At 44.8% G+C, this 22,384-nt stretch overlaps 1 protein-coding gene and 2 long non-coding RNA genes across 5 annotated transcripts in view; all 3 read right to left on the bottom strand.

Annotated features, from left to right (window-relative positions):
* Positions 1–11,051, bottom strand: part of ABHD12 (abhydrolase domain containing 12, lysophospholipase) — a 53,491-nt gene extending 42,440 nt beyond the window's left edge. Inside the window, exon 1 of one of the 2 annotated variants that reach the window (XM_025264117.3) lies at positions 10,729–11,051. In XM_025264117.3, the coding sequence (XP_025119902.1) occupies positions 10,729–10,919 (191 nt within the window). In that variant the 5' untranslated portion in view covers positions 10,920–11,051. The remainder of the gene's footprint in view (positions 1–10,728) is intronic. The other variant, XM_025264118.3, reaches the window with a different exon arrangement.
* A 492-nt stretch (positions 11,052–11,543) lies between these two features.
* LOC123329216 lies at positions 11,544–12,203 on the bottom strand. The gene is made up of 2 exons (XR_006544562.2): positions 12,148–12,203; positions 11,544–11,645 (listed from the first exon to the last, which is right to left on the bottom strand). It is a non-coding gene; the product is annotated as an uncharacterized LOC123329216 (long non-coding RNA).
* Positions 12,204–12,217: 14 nt separating this feature from the next.
* Positions 12,218–18,908, bottom strand: LOC112578798. Of its 2 annotated transcripts, XR_006544561.2 has the most exons (4): positions 18,086–18,908; positions 17,181–17,276; positions 15,385–16,714; positions 12,218–12,366 (listed from the first exon to the last, which is right to left on the bottom strand). It is a non-coding gene; the product is annotated as an uncharacterized LOC112578798 (long non-coding RNA). The 2 variants fall into 2 exon arrangements; XR_003103161.3 differs by having other exon boundaries at positions 15,385–17,276.
* Positions 18,909–22,384: the final 3,476 nt, after the last annotated feature.

Below are 22,384 nucleotides of genomic sequence, written 5' to 3'. Positions count from 1 at the left end.
CTCCAATACTTTGGTCACCTGATGCAAAAAGCTGACTCATTTGAAAAGACCCTAATGCTGGGAAAGATTGAGGGCAGGTGGAGAAGGGGATGACAGAAGATGAGATGGTTGAATGGCATCACCAACTTGATGGACATGATTTTGGGTAAATTTCAGGAGTTGGTGATGGACAGGGAGACCTGGCGTGCTGTGGTTCACAAAGAGTCGGACACGACTGAGTGACTGAACTGAACTGAATCCTTGATTAAATATATCAGACATTGTGAATTTCACTTTGTTGTGTACTCGCTATTTTTATATGCCTATAAATATTACTGAACATTGTTTCAGGATGTAGTGAAGTTACTTGGACACAGTTTGATTCTTCCAGGGTTCGTTTTTATGATTCGTGCTGAGTGCACACATGGGCGGAGCAGCACTCTGCTGAATACAGAATACAACTCTGGATGGCTCTCCAGAGTTCTCTCTGTGCCACTGTCTCCCCCTGGTCCTCTGTCCTGTAAACTGTAGGCATGCCGGTGTGCCTAGGCTCTCAGCACCTCACCCACGGCTCAGGGAGTCAACCAGGCTCTCCACATCGCTTTCCCCTTCCCTGAGCTGCAGTGGAGAAAGTCACATATGCAGTGGGAAGCTGGAGCTGTTGCAGGACTCCTTTGTTTGTCACCCCTCACGGACCACTGTCTCTCACTGCCAGTGCCCAGTGTTTTGAAAGCTCATTTCATGCATTTTGTCTGGGCTTATTTGTTGTTGTAGTTATTTCAGGGTAAATTTAGCCCCTGTTACTCTATCTTGGCCAGATATGAAAGAATCAAATTTCTATTAAAAAGTGTCTATATTTAGTTTTCATCAGTTCCTCCATGACTGCAACAATCAAAATTATTAAGAAAGAATTTTTGGCCTTATTCCACTATATTAATAGGTATATCCCCAAACACATTTTCTATTATAATAAATATTCCATCATATATGAGTTTATACATATATATATATATATATTCCATTATATTTTCTCACATTCTCTCAGAAGGAACAAAAAAGTAAATCCAAAATTCACATCTGAAGACTAATAGTTGGACTAAATTCTACCTAGTTTATAGGTGGAAACCTGAAGAACAATCTTCAAACTCTTACTCAAACATAGTACTGGGAGTAATTTCACTGAACACATCTGAAAGCTTCAAGACCTTAATACACAAGAGCAATCCATAAATGTTCCCAGAGAAGAAAACAAAAAGTCATGAGGAAATTGGCAGAGCTTAACAGCTGGTTGTCCTACTGTGAAAAGGCCTTATTCTCCTGACCGTAACAAGGATGTTCTATCACTATAACATAGCTTGTTTTCAAGCGCTTTATACATAATTGTATTACTTAGTGTTGAAAAACAAAATTCACCTGAGCAAATCCTAAAAGATCTTATTGGCTTTATTTAACAATTCATCAATTGGGCAGCATCTCACATAGTAAATAACAAAGCAGCTCCAAAGAGCTACACAAAATGAAAGACTTTCCTAGGCAGAAGGGAGCAGAACAAGGAAGTTTTACAAGACAAAAAAACTGGGTTGTTTATTCCAAGGTCACTTTCCTTTAGGAGATGACAGGTTCCGATAGGCAGATGACCTCATCAGTGCTGACTAGGTGATTTCCAATTGACTGGTTTAAGAATTTGAGCCGAGACTGTAATAAAATTTCTGTTTGGTGATGTGGGGCTTATTTAGCATAAGCAATTCCATTCTGGGTACGTTGTCTGCTTTTTAAAACTACCTTGCTCTGTTTTTCTTCATAGCACTTTACCACCTCCTTGAAATTTACTATATATTTACATCTACCTTTTTTTGCTATCTTTCTCCCTCAAGAGGAGAATGAGTTCCACAAGGACTGGGAACTGTCTTGACTGTAACATTCTATTCACAGCCTCCAGCACACAGTAAGTCTTCAACAAATACTCACTGGATGAATAAAAGAAAAATCATACTAGCAATCTTCTCTACAGCTGCCACACTGCTAACAGTATTATCCACAGGACAATTTTACTTTCTCGATTATATTCTATTTTAAATCTGTATTAGGAAATCCTTTTCATTTCTGCAATCAGAAGAAAAAAAAAAATGAGAGAAGAGCAGAGGGAAACAGACAGGATCCCTCTGGGGCTACCTTTCATCACGGCGACTGCCATCTCTCACAGCGGCCTCACACAGGATCCCTCCTCAGTCCCTGCAGAACCTCCCTGGTGCTTCCTCAGGAAGCCCTGGGCTGTACCAGCAGGTTCCCAGCTGGCCGACACCGTCCTTTCCTTCTGGAGCCCAAAGCTGGCATCCAATGTCCTAGGATGGCAGTCTTATTTTCCTTCCTGTAGGTTCTGCCACGACATGCCTTGTCAAACTGTGCTCTGTCCCTAAACTGTGAACATTTATTTTATCTATAGATAGCTTGATATGCCAGGGATGCATTGAAAAATGAGTTACATCCCGTCAGAGAAGTGGAAGCCTAAAAGATGAGATATTCTGAAGATAAATGAGTACAAAACAATGTCAAGAGTAACAAAGGACGATTGAGAGATCAGACTAACCGTCTCCAGCCATCCTTGCATTGTCTCTACCACAGACATCATGAAAATGTCACACATAAAAACTGACTGACAACAAACTCCCTGAGGATAGGCACTGCCTTCTTTCATTTTTCCCAGTGCCTAGCATGATTTCAAACAAACAACAGAAGCAAGTTAACTGTTGGTTGAATAAAATAAACCTATGAGCATGGAACAACAGACTGGTTCCAAATAGGAAAAGGAGTACGTCAAGGCTGTATATTGTCACCCTGCTTATTTAACTTATATGCAGAGTACATCATGAAAAACTGATGGGAGTACATCATGAGAAACAGCTGGGCTGGAAGAAACACAAGCTGGAATCAAGATTGCCAGGAGAAATATCAATAACCTCAGATACGCAGATGACACCACCCTTATGGCAGAAAGCGAAGAGGAATTAAAAAGCCTCTTGATGAAAGTGAAAGTGAAAGTGGAAAGTGAAAAAGTTGGCTTAAAGCTCAACATTCAGAAAACGAAGATCATGGCATCTGGTCCCACCACTTCATGGGAAATAGATGGGGAAATAGTGGAAACAGTGTCAGACTTTATTTTTGGGGGCTCCAAAATCACTGCAGATGGTGACCGCAGCCATGAAATTAAAAGACGCTTACTCCTTAGAAGAGTTATGACCAACCTAGATAGCATATTGGAAAGCAGAGACATTACTTTGCCAACTAAGGTCCATCTAGTCAAGGCTATGGTTTTTCCAGTGGTCATGTATGGATGTGAGAGTTGGACTGTGAAGAAGGCTGAGCACCAAAGAATTGATGCTTTTGAGCTGTGGTGTTGGAGAAGACTCTTGAGAGTCCCTTGGACTGCAAGGAGATCCAACCAGTCCATTCTGAAGGAGATCAGCCCTGGGATTTCTTTGGAAGGAATGATGCTAAAGCTGAAACTCCAGTATTTTGGCCACCTCATGCGAAGAGCTGACTCATTGGAAAAGACTCTGATGCTGGGAGGGATTGGGGGTAGGAGGAAAGGGGATGACAGAGGATGAGATGGCTGGATGGCATCACTGACTTGATAGACGTGACTTTGAGTGAACTCCAGGAGTTGGTGATGGACAGGGAGGCCTGGCGTGCTGCAATTCATGGGGTCGCAAAGAGTCAGACACGACTGAGCGACTGATTTGAACTGAACTGATGAGCATGCAACACTGACAACGCCACTTTCAGGTAGGAACAAAATGATGTTCCAGGCCCAGGAATGGCATAAGTCAAGCATGAAACAGTAAAGAGTCTATGCTGTACACATTATTAGGAGAAAGAACCAGCTGAAAGTTAAAAGCCATACATGTATTTTAAGACCCTGAACTATAGCATCCAAATGACCTGCTTCCACTCTGAACATTTTCCCCTTCCCATTATAAATAATTCAGTCAATTCATCTAAATCTTGCATGGAGATCCAAGTTTGCTAAGACCTGAAAAGAGTTTCAACTTTCTTTTCTTTACCCTAAACCTCAAACCAGTCAATCCTAAAGGAAATCAACCCTGAATATTCATTGGAAGGACGGATGCTGAAGCTCCAATACTTTGGCCATCTGATGCAAAGAGCTGACTCACTGGAAAAGACCCTGATGCTGGGAAAGACTGAAGGTGTGAGGAGAAGGGGATGGCAGAGGATGAGATGGTTGGATGGCAAAATCAACTCAATGAACATGAGTCTGAGCAAGCTCCAGGAGATGATGAAGGACAGGGAAGCCTGGCATGCTGCAGTCCATCAGGTAGCAAAGAGTCAGACACCACTGAGCGACTGAACAACAACAAAGCTCAGGACAACTTTCAAGTTTCAAGAAGAAACCCTAAATTCCAGCATTCCTGAGTTGTGCTTGTATTTCTTCATTGACACTCCTTCTCTGTCTTCATCTTTGCAAAATGACACTCCTCACACTGACACTCAACTACCCCCTCCTCTTTTTACCTTCTCAGGGCATTTCCTGGTAAACCAGGGCATACTTGGAAAACAGAATACACATAATTAAAACAAAGCCTACAAGCACCATCTCAAGACAAATTCTGCTAGAAACCTCTATTTGTGTATTAGCAAAACCTGAGCGGCAAGAATTCTGCTTATGAACCATATGATCACTGACGTTGCCCTCTGTTCATGTTGATCTTTTCTCCACCTCAAACCCAGCCTAACACCCTCCTCACTGGCCTGTGTGCGGAGTCCTCAGGTGGGGGGTGCAAGGGGAGCTGCCCTCAGACCTCCCAGGACCAGGTCGCACTCAGCTGTACAGAACACACACAGCAAGGCACAGCTGCAACGACTGCCCGTGAAAACCATTTCTGTCCTTCAGTGTTGCAACACCACATGTTAGAAAAGTGAGTCTCTGCCAAGGAGATTGTCTGTCTTGTTAATGAGACATTAGCAAACATGGTAGGAAACATCCGATTAGGCCAAAGATAGAGAGCTAAGACTGGGTCCAGGTGGAGAGCTGAAAGAGAAACACTCGTGGTAGCTCCTCTCCCCTGGGCAGAGGGCTTTGTTCTTATTTCAGAGAAAACAGAAGCACCCAGAGAACTTCCAATGCTGTCCCACACAGCAACTTCACAGCACCCTTGGGGATCCCTAACCTATTTGTGGATCCCAGAGACATCATGCCACCAGCAGCTCTTTCATACTGGAGCCTCACCCTGCTTCTATAAGGGAGATTTTTATCCCCACATCATGAGGAAGAAATAAGCTCAGAAAGTTAAGCAATTCTCCCCAAGACATGAACCTGAGAACACTCATTTGAGACTACGCAAACTTTCCTCCAAAATATCAAATGATACTAAGATGGGCACCAAGCCTAAATAACAGGTCTTTCTACTAACCGGACATCTCGGGCAGATTTCTGGGCATCACAGTTCCTTGTGTCAGCAGCCTGACACTCCAGACACTGGCCCTCAGTTCAGGAAGAAACAAATCACCTGTCCACTCCCCATGTGGACACTCAAGTTCTATGGCATCATGTCAAGCATTTGACTTAATCTGTCAGTTTTCAAGATTGTATTACAATTAAATTTTCCCTATAAACTGCATTTTGGAAGGAAAAGTGCTCTAGTGGGAGGAGCAGGAGGAAGACCTTGAGTCTGGAAAGGTGTCCCCTTTCCACTGCTGTCAGCAGAACCCTGAGGCGATGATCCATCTAAGCCTCTCTCCAAGACTACCTCTATGCTAAGTGTCTTCTGGAGCTCTTAATCTACCTAAAAAGTAACTCCTGCGTTTAAGAAGTCCATGCCCAACACTACTGTAGAAGACAGGCACTCCCTTGAGAAGGGAGAGTACATACTGGCTGAAAGGAACTGGGAAGTAAGCAGAGATACAGGACTCAAGTTCCAGGGTCCTGAGTTCCAGGGCTGGAATGTGTCCCTGCTAAGATAAACCACAACTGGGAAGAGAGGGACTCAGTTGGGAGCCCCACTTGAAGCACCATAATGTAGCCTCCCTGGCTGCTTGTCTTGGTCCATGAACAAACTCTACTCTGGGGAGGGAGAAGAGAAGAGGGTGGAGACAAGTAGACTTTAAGTTCAAAAGCTAGCTCTGAGAGCACTCTCTTATCTCCATATGTAAAGAAAGAGATACCAGGCAGAGAAGCTTGTCTGGTGAGCTCCCTATTCACCCTCAGGAAGATGAACCACCCAGCTTTCTGGGTTTTGGTAAAGCCTTCTGCAACCCTGCATGAAGTTCCTTCTTTTGGGTCGAGGAGGAACCAAGGGTGATGCCTGCATTCTTCAGTATTTACACACAAAGGTCACCAGATATGAAACCTCCCAGGCAGTCCACTGACCTTGATTATCTGGCAGATTTGGCCTCTGAGTTGGCAGTGGGAGGACAGTCTAGTTCACTTAAACACAGACCTATATGTCTTACCGGGCTTCCCAGCTGGCACTAGTGGTAAAGAACCCACCTGCCAATCCAGGAGACATAAGAGCCGCAGGTTTGATCCCTGGGTCGGGAAGATTCCCCCGGAGGAGGAAATGGCAACCCACTCCAGTACTCTTACCTGGAGAATCCCATGGACAAAAGAGCCTGGCGGGCTACAGACCATGGAATCACAAACAGTCAGACACAACTGAGCACTCCCTTTACTGAATACTGCCAAGAACTCCAGGATTACAGAAGAGAAGATCAAAGGCACACAGAATCCCTCATTTGCCTCCTCATACCAGACATGTGCAAAGCCAAAGCAGTATCCAGTACCTCCTTTCATAGACTGTAGGGCTAACCTGTAAGCCGGATGCCTTCCAAAATGACCCTTTAGTCCAACTTAGTCCAAAACAAACCCAAAGGGAGCTACACTCAGTATTTTGTAATAACCTAGAAGGGAAAAGAATCTGAAAAAGAATATATATATATATAACTAACACATTGCAAACCAACTATACATCAATTAAAAAAAAAAACACCTGGTTTTACCTCTGAGGTGGTTGTCTTTATCTAAATTAGTCTAAAAAGTTAAGGGGTCACAGACACACACCCAGCTACTCTTTAGGAAAGACTGGAAGATCTGGATGCCCTGGAGCCACATTCCTGCCGGGCAGTCAAAGGAAAGAAAGCAGCTCTTGCTGCCCTCTTCAGAGAGAGAACGTTCTCTCCACTTCTCCACAGCCTCAGCACCACCCTGGGCTCCCAGAAAAATACACACAAAATATTTTTTTATTCAGGAGAAAATCCAAAATTTTTCTGTGTGTGCACACATGCGCTAGAGCAAGAAAAAAGAGGGGAGGGCGTGTAAATACCTAAAATAGCAAACAAGACTGGAGAAGAGCCCCAAGTCTAGAGGAAAAGCTAGATGTAACAGATGATTTTCTACAGACATATAAATCACCAAAACTGAGCCCAGAAAGAGACTGCAAATCTAAGAAACTATGACAGTTATAAAAATGCTGTATTCTAAAAAAGCACCATGCTCAGAAAGTTTTACAGGTGAATTCTACCAAAATTTAAAGAAAGAGATCATTTCAAAAGTACAATATTTAAACTGGCTAATGAAGAGAAAAAGATAACTTTTAATAAAGCTATTAAAAACACTAAAACCACTTGGTAAAGATGGCATTAAAAAAAGAAAATTACAAACTAGTCATACAAATAATGGTACAAAACTCCCTAGTAAAATATTAATAAATAGAATCTGTCTACATAACAAGAGTTATTATTGATGATTCAATAATATAAAATGATGACTCAATAATATGAAATCTATTACTACAACTCAGCATATTAACAGGTTAAGAGACAAAATTCATATGATCATTTCACAGATGCTAAAACAGCATTTAATATAATTCAACAACCATTTTTGATCTTGAAAAAAAAGACAAAACAGCAGCAACACACCCCTTAGTAAAATAACTAACTTGGCATAAACACTAAAAGAATTCTCCTTAAAGTCAGGAATAAGATAAGGATACTCAGTATCACCCCTATTATTCAACCTTGTTCTGGAAATACAATGTAATCAAAAAAGAGAAACAAAAGACATAAAAAGTAGAAAACAAAATGATTATTAATATTTGCAGCTGATATGATAGCATACCTGGAAAATTCAGGAACTGCAAAAACTACTTGAAACTAAGATTATATAAGTTGCTAGATACAGAATTAATAAATACAACTAGTAATGTATAATATAAGAAAATAACAACAAGAGATTAACTAGGAATACACTTAAGAAATGTACAGGATTTTAAAACTGACTTAAAAAAACATTTCTAAGACAAGGAAATGTATATGTAGACTCATGCTCAGTTGCTCAGTTGTGTCTGCCTCTTTGCAACCCCATGGACTGTAGCTTGCCAGGCTCCTTTTGTCCATGGAATTTTCTATGCAGGAATACTGGAGCGGGTTGCCATTTCCAACTCCAGGGGATCTTCCCCACCCACATCTCTTTGTTTCCTTCATTGGCAGGCAGATTCTTTACTACTGCACCACCTGGGAAGCTCAGATAGGATACTAAATAATATTAAATTAATTACAAATAATAAATTGCTAGTTTTGATACAATTTAATAATAGTATTGGGGTTGTATATATTTCAAATTCCTTATTTGTTCAAGATACGCTGTGAAAATATTTATGGACGAAATCAGTTGTTTTAGAACAGTCTAGTCTCCCCACCATATCAAAAATGGAGGAGAGGAGGAACAGATGATTCAAGACTGGCAAAACATGGAAAACCATTGAAATGAAGGGACGGGCTCATGGAGGTTCATTATGCTGACTCCTCTACTTCTATTGAAAATGTGCACAACAGAAAGTTAAAAGAAATGTGCAAGGGTACCCAAACAAAGATGGTTCAAGATGGAAATAATCCCAAAGATGTATAATAGGCTTACAAAAACATACAAAAACTGCCACCTAACCACTAAGAAAGGCAAATTAAAGTTACAAATCAGATGTCAATTTTCAGCAACCAAGTAGAAAAAGATAAAAATATCTGGTAATATTCAATATTTGGGTGAGGAGACTGACATTAGTGGAGGGAGTACCAGTCGTACAAGTTCTTGGGAGGGCACTTTCAGTCATCAGCATACACCCCTTGGCTCAGCAATTCCACTTCTAGGAATCTATTCTGGATATTCATTCAACAAAATATTTTCTCCCACCTAAGACGTGCCTCTGAAGACAGAAGCCCCAAGAACAATGTCCCTGCTCTCACAGGGCTTCCATTCTCCGGTGGGAGACTATGCACAAAGCCAGTCAAGTGTGCAGGCAATTAAGAGGGATAAAGAAACAACTAAACAGAAAGGGGCCAGTGGGGGCCAATGGCTATTTTGGATGTGCTAGTTTGAGAAAGCCTTTCTGAAGAGGTGACAGCTGAGCAGAGACCAGGCTGAAGGAGAAAACTCAGGAGGAGAAGGTCCAGGAGAACATTTCAGGCAACAGGGAAGGAACCATGGGGTAACTCACAAATTTGCCCTTCCTGCCCTCTGCTTTTCTTTTTATTCCCGTAACAGCCTTTTCTTTATTCAAAGGAAGTGGCACCACTAGAACGTCTCTCTTTGTCCTCAACTCAAAAATAAAAATAATCAGACTCTTTTAATACAGTAGATCTTTCAAGGGCGATTGCTTCCCCAAACATTACTATGCATCACAATTTGTCTTCTTCAAAGGAAGAGCTTACAACCTAAGTGTTATGTCAAATCTGTTAATAAAAGTGCATTAAAGCCAACTGTGCGTTTTTAATGCAGATAAACCTTTCCACAAAACAGATTATCTTCACAAGAGATGCTGATCAGTTGCTAGATAATTTTACACAAAAACAAAAATTCTGTCGATCCTTGGACTTCCAGTAGGAAGGGGAACCACTGACTGAGGTGAGATGTGTATATAGTTTAACTTCGTGATCTAAGTTAACATTTTTTAGGGGCTCTTTGGATACATATTTTACACTGCAGAGGCCTGTGTCAATTAAGGGCATTCCAGGGGATCCCAAAAGCAGTGACTCTTGCTACAACATCTGAGAACATTACATACTAACTTTTTCAGTCACCAAGAAGCATCAAGACTTCAAAACTGTCATGAGTGATAAGTTTCACGAACAGCCAGATAACAGACACCAGCCTAGGGGAGGGTCCAGCCGGCGTGAAAAACACTCCTCTCTCAACTGAGAGATGAATTCAACGTCAACGCGTTCATCTCCCCAAAGGGAGGCCGAAGACATCTTCCGGACCGGACAGCGCTTCCCAAGGGGTCGACTCGGGTGGACGCGTTCCACACACCAGAGGCCAATGGCTCGCGATCGCCGGGTATCCACCTGCCCTCTGCATTCGAGGGCACAGCGCCCCACGACCCCGCACCCCGCCGAGCCCTCAGCCTCCCCGAGAAGGCGGCGCACCCCGGCGACTGCACACTGCGGACCCTCCACTGTCCCCAGGGGCCCCGCTTGCGCCGGTGAGCTGCCCACCCCGCGGGAGGGATGCTGGGTCAACGCCGCGCGCGCGCTCCCCGCCCCCCCCCCCCCCGCCGCCACCGGGCATCCAGGGGCCCCCCCAACCTCGTAGGGAGGCGCTCCCCAGCCGGGCGCCGGGGGGTGGCCCGCAGGCCCGCTCGGGGAGGCACCCAGGGATGGGACGGCTCGAAGAGGCCGGCGGGGCGCGGGGCGGGCAGCTCCGAAGGGGCGCGGGCCCCAGCCGCCCCCGCCGCCCCTCACCTGCCCAGCGCCCGCTTCATGCCCGCGTCCGCGGCGCAGCGCGGCTCGGCCGGCCCAGGGCCCGCCAGGCACAGGTTCTGCTTCAGGCGGCAGTCGGCGTCCAGCGCCGCGGCGGCCGGGCCGGCGGAGGGCGAGCCCGAGGCGGTACGGCGTTCATGCTCCAGGGCGACGGGCTCGGTCCGCTTCCTCATTCCGTGGCCAGCACGGCCAGTCTCGCCCGCGCCGCCCGTCGCCACCGAGGGGAGCCACCGCCGAGGGGAGCCGCCGCCGCAGCAGCCGCCGCGAGCCCGCCGCCCTGACGTCCCTGCCGGTCGGCGGGCCCGCCCAGAGCCGGTCAAAGTTGGCCAATGAGCGTCGGGAGGCGGCCAACCCGCCGCGCCCTCCCAGGCCCGCCCCCTCCAGGGGCCCGCAGCCATCTTAGAGACGGGCAGACGACGCCGTGGCGGGCGTCACTGTCCGGGCGTGACGTCGCGGCGGGGCGGTGGAGCTGCGCTGCGTAGCGGTGGAGCTAGGTCCGAGCCGGGGTTCCCGGCTTCCCGCCCAGTTTAGCTGCCCGAAACTGACCCTCCGCTCCCGTCCCAGGCTCTCTGACTTCCCTCAAGAGTGGAAACCCCCGAAAGGGTCTTTTAAGGGTTTACACAACGAAAAGAGAAAGGTGACATCACAAGTCTGTCCTAATAATGATTTACAACTATTAAATTTTCCCACAAGGCCTTTAAAAAATATGCGATCAGGTAGGTTTGTTTTTAATTTGAAATACACATATATATATATTTTTCTTTGGGGCCAAATATGAAAACCGATCTGCTAAAAACCAGTTTTAGATTTTTTTATAAGGCAATTAGAACTAGTCGATGAGGGAAGAATCCATTCACAAATTCCCAGCTGTGAAACACAAAGTAACAATTCAACGGATCCTAAAAACACAAAAGAAAGTTTCATCTATTAGTTTTACACCTTTGGCTCTCTTTAATATGGCATTATTTTTGTACAAATGAGCTACAACCAAGAGATTTGCTTATTTGTAATTTCAAAATTTGTGCTAGTGAAAACTGGCAACTGATGATTTAAAATTAATTAGAAATGTCTTTAGAAATTCAATAGCTCCTTATATTGGCTTCCTAATGACACTTAGAAACTGCAAAAGAATTTCACTGACCATATTACTAAATATCACAACCAGCATTCATATTTGTCCAAACATACTTCTGGTGAATTCTTTAAAATAATGTAGAAGCATATTCTGATAGATTGGGAATCCAGAAACTAAAGTGTAAAACAATTTTTATTCCATCACTCACTAAATTATTTTCAATCAATCAGATCAGATCAGTCGCTCAGTCGTGTCCGACTCTTTGTGACCCCATGAATCACAGCACGCCAGGCCTCCCTGTCCATCACCAACTCCCGGAGACTCACGTCCATTGAGTCGGTGATGCCATCCAGCCATCTCATCCTCTGTTGTCCCCTTTTCCTCTTGCCCCCAATCCCTCCCAGCATCAGTCTTTTCCAATGAGTCAACTCTTCGCATGAGGTGGCCAAAGTACTGGAGTTTCAGCTTCAGCATCATTCCTTCCAAAGAAATCCCAGGGCTGATCTCCTTCAGAATGGACTGACAAAAAAGCTAGGTAGGGAGGACTAGAAAAATAAAAAAACAGAAGAGAAGAAGGAAGAAAAAAAAGAAAAACAGAGTAAGGGTTACTGAGTCTTTCTTGATGGTATCAGGCCTAGCCCATCTAGTCCTCAACTCTTGGTTCACACTCCAAGCATAAGTAATCTTTTCCAGGCTCTGATCTTATCCAGTGTCACCCCACAATAGTGACACCTACGCTAGTATTTCTAGTCCACACCTCTTCCTTGAACCCCATGCTCCTTGTCTCACTCATTCACTCTGATATCCTATAGGCACTTAAAATTATGTTCAAAGCGGAGCTCTCAGCTCTTCTCCCACCCCAACTCCGTCCATAACCTTTCCCACCTCCAGGATGCTAAGTCCCTGATGCTTGCAGTTTCTCAGGCCAAAATCTTGGGATTCTACTTGATTCCTCCCTGCTCATGACATAGTAGGTCTATCACCAAGCCTGGTCAGCTCTCCTTTCAAAATCTATCCAGGATAGATCATTTCTCACTACCTCTACCATGGGCCAAATTGGCATTATACCTCACTTGGATTATTTATTTTTTCATTTTTTGCTGGGCTACATGCATGCAGCATCCTAGTTCTCTGACCAGGGATCAAACCTATGTCCCCTGCAGTGGAAGCATGGAATCTTAACCACTGAACCGCTAGGAAATTCCCTACTTTTGGAGGGGGTTGGATTATTTTAATAGCCTAAGTGGGTCTCTTGCCTCACTTCTGTCTACTTAATTCAGTGGCCACAAATCTCTTTTAAAAACTCTAGATTCAGTTCTGTCAAAATACTTCAATGGCTCCCTACCTCAATGAAAATAAAACTGAAAAGCATGAAATGGGTCAAGGGCCCTACCTGACTTGGCCTCAGCCCCCCACTCACCCAGATCCAGCATCACTGCCTCCATGCTGCTACAGGAGCCCCCCAGGATATGGGTGACATGTACATGAGTTGTCAAATCCACATGGCGAACTCCCATTTACTTAAGGTCTGTGCCTTCTCTCAATGCTAACTTGAAACCTTCAGGCCCTTTCACTGTCACTTTTCAACTTTCCTGACTTATACACTCTTCTTAGCACTTTTCACAAATGTATTTGTCATCAGTATATCTGTATTTGCTGTTACCCGCATTACATCTTAGGCTCTGACAGCAAGGACTCTGCTGCTTTATCTTCAGTGTCTAGAACAGTGCTGAATAGGCACTTCATAAATACTTGCTGAAGGAATAATGAACCATCACAACCCCTCAGAGGCGGGTACTATTACCCCTTCCCCTCCCCAAACACAAAGATAAAGAAGTCAGTCTCAGGCCTGGGGTCTGAAATTGAAAAGGTTTATGGCAAAGCTCCAATACTTTGGCCACCTGATGAGAACAGTCAACTCATTGGAAAAGACACTGATTCTGGGAAAGACTGAAGGTAAAAGGAAAAGAGGGCAACAGAGAATGAGATGGTTGGACGGCATCACCAACTGAATGGCCATGAACTTGGGCAAACTCTGAGAAATGGTGAGGGACAGAGACCTGGCATGCTGCAGTCCATGGGATCACAAAGAGTCGGACATGACTGAGTGAAGGAACAACAATAGGGCAAAGAAAAGATGTAGATAATGGTGTTCTTTAGATTACAGTCCTGGGGCACCCAGAGTCAGAGCCTTCAGGTTTGAAGTGGTGACTGTTCTCAGCTGTTGCTTTGGGTCTGAGCTCCAGGTGCCAGTATGAACCGGACTGCAGAGACAGGTATGGCTTCATGCCCTTCATGGACGCTGTTCAGTGTGGCCACATGGACGTGGCCAGACTGCTCCTCGAAAAGCACAAGATAGAGAAACAGTTTGGTTCTGTCCCTTCGGTTATTCCTATAAGTTTTAGCCCAGGGGATAAACAGAAAGCATGGTGATTCAGATGGTGGATTCAGATCTCAACTCTGCCACCTTCCCCGCTGTAGGCCTGCTTTACCTTTTTAAGCATCAGTGTTTCCATGTGTAAAAGAGACAAGTTTCACTTTTTCACAGGGTTACTGTAAGGATAAAACAATGTAATGTACAGAAAGCAGTTAGCAAAATGTCTTTGGCACCCACAGGCAACCAGTCCCTCACTCCAGGGCTGCAGAGGGAAGCCACTGAGCTCAGGGACACAGACTTTCCCCTAATGGCAAGGGAGTGAGACCCAGGATCTTCTGGCTCCCAGGAAGCATACTGTGTCAGTTTCCAACCAGAATGGAAGCTGTGTCAGCAGTTTTTCTTTCGTTAATCTTTCTGATGCATCATGATATTTTCTACTTACACAGAGAATTCACAAAATTTTGAAAATGTCTTCTGTATCATTTAAAGTCTGTTTCTCATTTACTGACTTCTATGTTTTAGACAAGTCTCTCAAATCCTCCCCAATTGATTCTATTTTTAAAACCATTTTTGACCAAATCAGGTTAAAGAAAAATGTTCAGATCCAGAATAGACAGTCATAGGAATGAATACAAAACTATGAAATCTGTGCAGCTGAAGGAACCAGAGTTTCTATCAGGGGCACCCGGCTCCCCTGTCTGTACTGCTGTGGGTGATGCCCTGAGCTGGGTCCTGTCTCCACCCAGCCCTGCACCTGGCCTGCCAATTCAGGTGATGTCCTTCAGCCCTCCTCTTCCTGATGCTTTCAGTTCAATGAGCGATCACTCCCGCCTTCTGGAAGCTGGTTTCCTGTCACCTCCAATGTGCTTCTGGGCTTTGCTCTCTCCATTTCCTTTCCTGTCTCCGTCAGGCCCTGACCTGTATGAGCTTCTGTCCCTGCTCTGTCCTGCACAGCCACGTCTCACCCACTCTCATCCCACTACCCCTGACCAACAAGTCCCTCCAGGGTCAGTCCCTCCTGACCCTCTGCTGCTGGCTGTACATTTTTGCATGGACGTCCTAATCCGGCCCCACATCCAGCTCACTTAAAACCTATCCTCCCCCTAATATCAAAAATTTAGATTTGGGCCCCAGATCGCACCTTCATCCTCCCAAGCCCAGACTCCAGGGACACTGAATGGCTCACCAGCTTTTTGCTCTGTTCCACCATGACTTGCTGCCCCTGGCTATTCTTGCACGAGATGGGCACATGGTCGATCATCAGCTTCTCGTCGGCCGAGGTGAAGAAGGCCTCCAGAGTGTTACACACGGGCGTGGCCCTAATGAAGCCACCCTTCCCTTCAGCAAGGAGACAGTTGACCATGAAGGGGGTTGACTTGAAGAGATTCAGCTTCTTTCTCAACTGGTATCTGGAAGGCACGTCCTGAGGGCACAGGGTGGGCCTTCCTGGCCACGTGGGACTTGTGTCCCCCAGGCCCTGCCCCCGTCTCTCTGATGACACCACCAGGTCCCTGGCAATGGCTCATCCAGGTGAGGAAAAAGGCTTAAAGGGCTGAGTGCTTCCAGGCCACGTGGGACTGGAAAGAGCTCCATTCGGCTTTCCAAAATCCACATCTAATAACCCAGGAGACAAAGTGGCTCACAACAGACACCACTCTTCCATAGTGTAGACAGGACTCCAGTAGGCCCCAGGGGGACCTCAAAGCTCCCTGAAACCTTCTTATCCCAGGGGGACCTTGAAGCTCCCTGAAGCCTTCCTATCCCAGGGAACACAACTCAGAGGCCTCAGGAGCCTGGGTCTGGTGCCTCTTAGCCTTGTCCTTTCCCCTCCTGCTTCCAAGGAGAGTCTGATCTGAACGGGTCAACCAGGCCATTGGTGCCCGGGACTGCAGACACGTCGTCTGACCCGTGCCTAAACTCCAGACACACAAGCCTGCCTCCCTGGGTGACAATGTATCTCTCTGGGGTAAAAGTATAAATCACTAAATCTTTTGTTATATTCCCTGCCTATAAAGGGAGATTAGGCACTAAGTTCTCTCCTGTGAAAAGCAGTGACCGGATGTGACGGTGACAGCGGCACCAGGAGCTCGACATGATTGCAGGCCACGGAGTGGAATGTCTTGCAGATGACGTGGCTTGGGGAGGTGAGCTCCGGCTACCTGGTGATGTTCTTGTTGAAGGTCACGTGTGGAAATCTGCTCTGAGACCACTTCTCGGCATAAGTGACCAGGGTGGAGGTCTTCCCAGTGCCTGGGGATGCCAAGAGGAAGGGGGTCACCTCTGACCAGGAAGACACACTCCCACGGTGCCCTAATCAGGATCTTCCCACGCTCATCTCGCTGCAGCCAGGCACCTGACAGCGGCACGCTCTTAGTACCGATGAGAACTAAATGCCAGGTGGTGAAGGGAGCAGCAGAGTGCAGGCAGAGCCACCTGGGTTGGGGTTGAGGCCCTGGCAGCTCCAGCCAGGTGCCCCTTGACCTCCCTGGGCTTCAGTCTGCTCCTCAGCTGTGTGCCTGTAACACACAGGGAGGGAAAGCCGTATGAGCAAAGATCAGACAAAAAGTGACCAAGCACTTTAGGAGCCAGGCAACACAACTAAGTAACCCTGGCAGAACACTAGACATTCATCTGGGTATGCATGTGAAGGTGGGAGGCCCTTCTAAGCTTCACCGTACAGAAACCCAGGAGCTCCTGACACTGAACAAGAAAGTCACATGACCAGCCACCCCACAGCCATCCATGTCTGAGCAGATGTGTTGATAGGTAACAGGCCAGATCAACCCCCACCAGATAGGCCATCTGTCCATCCAGGGTGGATGCCCCCTGGAGTAGGAAGAAAAAGCAATTATTCCTTAACAACTGCTTTTTGGATGATTTAATTGTAGCAGTTCAATAACAGATTAAGGTAAAGACACTCTGGCAGGTGGTGGGAAGGGGGACGCAGTGACAAGAAATCTTCCAGGAATGGCAGCCCCTTACCTGCAAACATCATTATTTTCACCACCTGGAGAGGCCCCACTTTGTGTCTTAGGATCAGCTGTTTGTTCATGTGTCAGTTGGATGGTAGTTTTCTTGCTGTAATCATTACAGATTACAGATTACATAAAAAGCATTTCACCCAATTTCCCCTTCTGTTGAGCAGTCCCAACAGAGGATGGTCATCTAGCTTTTGAACACTGATCAGTAAGGACAGCTTTACAAGGCAGCCCGCTGTATTGGTAACAGCTTGGGTTATTTGGAAGGACGAGAGAAATGAAGGGCTTCATGCTGACACGCAGTGAGTTAAGGAGAGGCTGGAAATAGTCCTCTGTGTTCTGCCCCCGTCTTCTCTTACAGAAGAGAAATTAGGGAAAGAGCACGAAATTGAAAAGATCAGGTGATAAACTACCAAAATGAGGCTGGGGTTGCTCCTGGCTTCCAAGACAACATTTAAGAACCCCTGATGATGGATTCTACACGACGGGGGCAGAACACAGAGGACTATTTCCAGCTTCTCCTTAACTCACTGCATGTCAGCATGAAGCCCTTCATTTCTCTGGTCCTTCCAAATAACCCAAGCTGTTACCAATACAGCGGGCTGCCTTGTAAAGCTGTCCTTACTGATCAGTGTTCAAAAGCTAGATGACCATCCTCTGTTGGGACTGCTCAACAGAAGGGGAAATTGGGTGAAATGCTTTTTAAAATTCCTTCCAAATTAAATAATCTGTGGCCTTTTATTTCTCTAAGGGACCAATGACAATGATTAAAGCTTCAAAGCAGAGATTGAAGGAAGATTTTGAAAATAAATCTAAAATAACTTTTAGCCAAACTTGACCACCAAGACACAGTCTTCCAAAGAGAAAAGGTGACACCTCCCCAGCCCTCCCCACAGACTCTTCACGTACAGCAGGGGCAGTGTAGAGGTCAGGGAGGTGTTGGCACACGCAGGCTTCTGCCTCGGCGAGGAGAGGGTGCTCCATCAGACTCCACAACGCCCACCCAGGGTCCACACTCAGGGAGCACTTAGTTGTGGCTGTGTAGCTGTAAGACATTCACAGCAGCGTCCGTGGTAAAGATGATCCATTAAATGCTTGTATCTCAGAAAGGACTTCAGAAACCAACTTCCTCCTAGCAGACAGTGACTTATCAGATGAGGTTCAGCACATACAGGTCCGACTCCTCCTCTATGCCATAGCTCAGCAGGATGCCGTGCACCCTGCTGATGGCTTGCTCTTCATTCATCAGTTATTGGAGACACAACTTTTTCCAAGGAATGAACTAGATAGTTTAAGAAATCCAAAAGAGCATGGAGGCAATGGCTATTAGAGCACAGATCAAGCTGCAAACATACAGACAGTTGTTTAAAAAACAACTAGAGCCCACAACTCAAAAGCTGAAGAAAAGGGCAGAAATATTACACAAATTTTAGTTGGAAACTAGGAAAGGGGAGGGTTCATTTTTGGTTTCAACACCAACTTGTTACAGAATCTATGAAGAGCTAGTGCTTCAATTTTCCTATCTGAAACAGTGTCCAGTTCCTGTTGGGACACTAATGACTCAGAGTTTCAAAGAGGATTAAACAACATGAGAGCTATGGCTATAATCAGATCAGTCGCTCAGTCGTGTCCGACTCTTTGCGACCCCATGAACTGCAACACACCAGGCCTCCCTGTCCATCACCAACTCCTGGAGTTCACTGAGACTCACGTCCATTGAGTCAGTGATGCCATCCAGCCATCTCATCCTCTGTCTTCCCCTTCTCCTCCTGCCCCCAATCCCTCCCAGCATCAGAGTCTTTTCCAATGAGTCAACTCTTCGCATGAGGTGGCCAAAGTACTGGAGTTTCAGCTTTAGCATCATTCCTTCCAAAGAAATCCCAGGGCCAATCTCCTTCAGAATGGACTGGTTGGATCTCCTTGCAGTCCAAGGGACTCTCAAGAGTCTTCTCCAACACCAGAGTTCAAAAGCATCAATTCTTCAGTGCTCAGCCTTCTTCACAGTCCAACTCTCACATCCATACATGACCACAGGAAAAACCATAGCTTTGACTAGACGAACCTTTGTTGGCAAATTAATGTCTCTGCTTTTGAATATGCTATCTAGGTTGGTCATAACTTTCCTTCCAAGGAGCAAGCGTCTTTTAATTTCATGGCTGCAGTCACCATCTGTAGTGATTTTGGAGCCCAGAAAAATAAAGTCTGACACTGTTTCCACTGTTTCCCCATCTATTTCCCATGAAGTGATGGGACCAGATGCCATGATCTTCGTTTTCTGAATGTTGAGCTTTAAGCCAACTTTTTCACTCTCCACTTTCACTTTCATCAAGAGGCTTTTGAGTTCCTCTTCACTTTCTGCCATAAGGGTGGTGTCATCTGCATATCTGAGGTTATTGATATTTCTCCTGGCAATCTTGATTCCAGCTTGTGTTTCTTCCAGTCCAGTGTTTCTCATGATGTACTCTGCATAGAAGTTAAATAAACAGGGTGACAATATACAGCCTTGACGAACTCCTTTTCCTATTTGGAACCAGTCTGTTGTTCCACGTCCAGTTCTAACTGTTGCTTCCTGACCTGCATACAGATTTCTCAAGAGGCAAGTCAGGTGGTCTGGTATTCCCATCTCTTTCAGAATTTTCCACAGTTTATTGTGATCCACACAGTCAAAGGCTTTGGCATAGTCAATAAAGCAGAAATAGACAGCATTAAACAAAACACACTTTAAGTCAAAAATTTTAGAAGAGACAAAGAAGAAGATTATAAAATGATATAAGGATCAATTCACCAAGAAGATCTACCAATTATAAATATGCAAATACCAAATAGCAGAGCTCCTAAATCTAGGAAGCAAACAATGACAGAACTGAAGAGAGAAACAGACAACAGGATAACAGGAGACTTCAATACTCCACTTTCAAGAATGGATAGAACAACAGTAGATCAATTGGACCTAACAGACATATAATGAACACTCCACCCAACAATATATAATCTTTGCAAGTACACACAGAACATTCTCCAGGACAGATCACATGCGAGGCCACAAAAGAAGTCTTAACACATTTTAAAACACTGAAATTATAGAAAGTAAGTTTTTCAAACACTAACAATGAAACAAGAAATCAGTAGTGGAAAGAAAACTGGAAAACTCACAAATATGTGAAAATTAAAAACAAAAACATTTTTAAAGCAACCAATGAGTCAAAAGGAAATCACAAAGAAATTAGAAAATACCTTGAGATAAATAAAAACACAGATACCAAAATGTATGGGATGAAATGCAAGCAATGCTAACAGTTAATAGCTATAAACACTTACATTAAAAAATAAGAAAGATCACAGGGACTTCCCTGGTGGTCCAGTGGCTAAGACTCCAAGCTTCAATGAAGGGGGCCAAGGTTCAATCTCTGGTCAGGGAACTAGATCCCATGTGCTGCAACTAAGACCCTGTGCAGCCAAATCATAAATAAATAAACTTATTTTTAAAAAATAAGAAAGATCACACATCAGCAAGCTAACTTTACACCTAAAAGAACTAGAAAAAGAACAAACTAAACCCAAAGCTAGCAGAAGGGAGGAAATAATAAAGACTATCGAGCAGAAATAAATGAAATAGAGAATTTAAAAATATGGGGGAAAATTAATAAAACTAAGAGTTTTCTTTTTTTAAAACAAAGTTGACAACTCTTAGATATATCATGGAAAAAGGGAAGATCTGAATAACCAAAATCAGAAATGAAAAGGAAACGTTACAACTGATGTCACAGAAATAAGAAGGGTTGTAAGAATACTTCAAATAACTGCAGGTCAATCAAATGGATAACCTAGAAGAAATGAATAAATCCTTAGGAACACACAACCTACCAAGACTGAATCATGGAGATACAGAAAATCTGAACAGACCAATAATGAGTAAGGAGATTGAATCAGTCATTAAAAGCCTACCAAAAAGGAACAGTCCAGAAACATATTGCTTCACTGAAAAAGTCTACTGAACATTTAAAGAATATCAATCTCCCTCAAACTCTTCAAAAAAAAAAAAAAAAAAAAACAAAAAAAAACTGAAGAGGAGGGAACACTTCCAGACTTATTCTGAGGCCAGCATAACATTATACTGAAGCCAGACAAAGACACCACAAGAAATAAAATGAGAGCTGTGACAAGGTCACTGAAAGTAACTCCATCATGTCATTGCTAGCGATGATAAAAAGAGTACTGTTCTAACATTTCAGGAGCTAAAGATAAGCTGAGATATGTTCCCAAAATCTACTCAAGCAGAGTGGAGGGAACCCTCACACATCCCCGTTCCCATCAGAGATCTCAATTAAGTGGGTAGATTTACTGACCCAAAACAAAGTTCACAACTAAAAACAGAACAATATTTCTCTGAAGGTAGGAGACAAGACCCCAAGCAAAGAATGGAGCAAGCGCAATGTGAAATTTTCTCCAAAATGTGTTGGTTTTGGAAGAGAAATGTACTGAGCCTTGACATACCCATCTTGCCCTCAATCTCTAAGGTTTTAAACTTCAATACATTTGAAGAATGGGTTAAATTCTCCACCTCTGGCTTATTACCAATGGCTGGTCTAAGGGACATACAAGTTAAGCAGAACATTCTCACAACCTTCAGGTTCCTGGAGACCTGAGCCTGGTAAGTATAATGACAAAGGGAAAAACAGGCTGTGGGCTAATGGTACTGGGAAATACTTTCTGAGAGCACGGGGCTGCCCCCTGTGTCATCCTCAGAAGGTACTCCTGAGACTACACACAACATTCATTCAGTAATCACCTCCTATTAATATATGTAAAATACTGGGCCTCCCAGGTGGTCTGCCTGCCAGTGCAGGAGACAGAAGAGATGCGGGTTTGATCCCTGGGTGGGGAAGACCCCTGGTGGAGGGCATGGTAACCCACTCCAGTATTCTTGCCTGGAGAATCCCATGAATAGAGGAGCCTGGCAAGCTATAGTCATTATAGGGTCGCAAAGAGTCAGACAGGACTGAAGCAACTTAACAACAAAATATCGTGAGATCCAATGGAGAATGCACAAACAGGACAACCAGCCCTCCAGCCATGCTCTAATAGCTCAAATGAAGGAGGAAGGCTCTCTAAGATCACACCTGAATGTGACAGGCTTGAAAGTCAAAGTCGTTCAGTCGTGTCGCCTCTTTGAGATCCCATGGACTACACAGTCCGTGGAATTCTCCA

This window comes from Bubalus bubalis, chromosome 14, assembly GCF_019923935.1.
Source record: "Bubalus bubalis isolate 160015118507 breed Murrah chromosome 14, NDDB_SH_1, whole genome shotgun sequence".
NCBI classification, from domain to species: Eukaryota; Metazoa; Chordata; class Mammalia; order Artiodactyla; family Bovidae; genus Bubalus; species Bubalus bubalis.
This window is presented reverse-complemented; position numbering and strand designations above follow the sequence as displayed.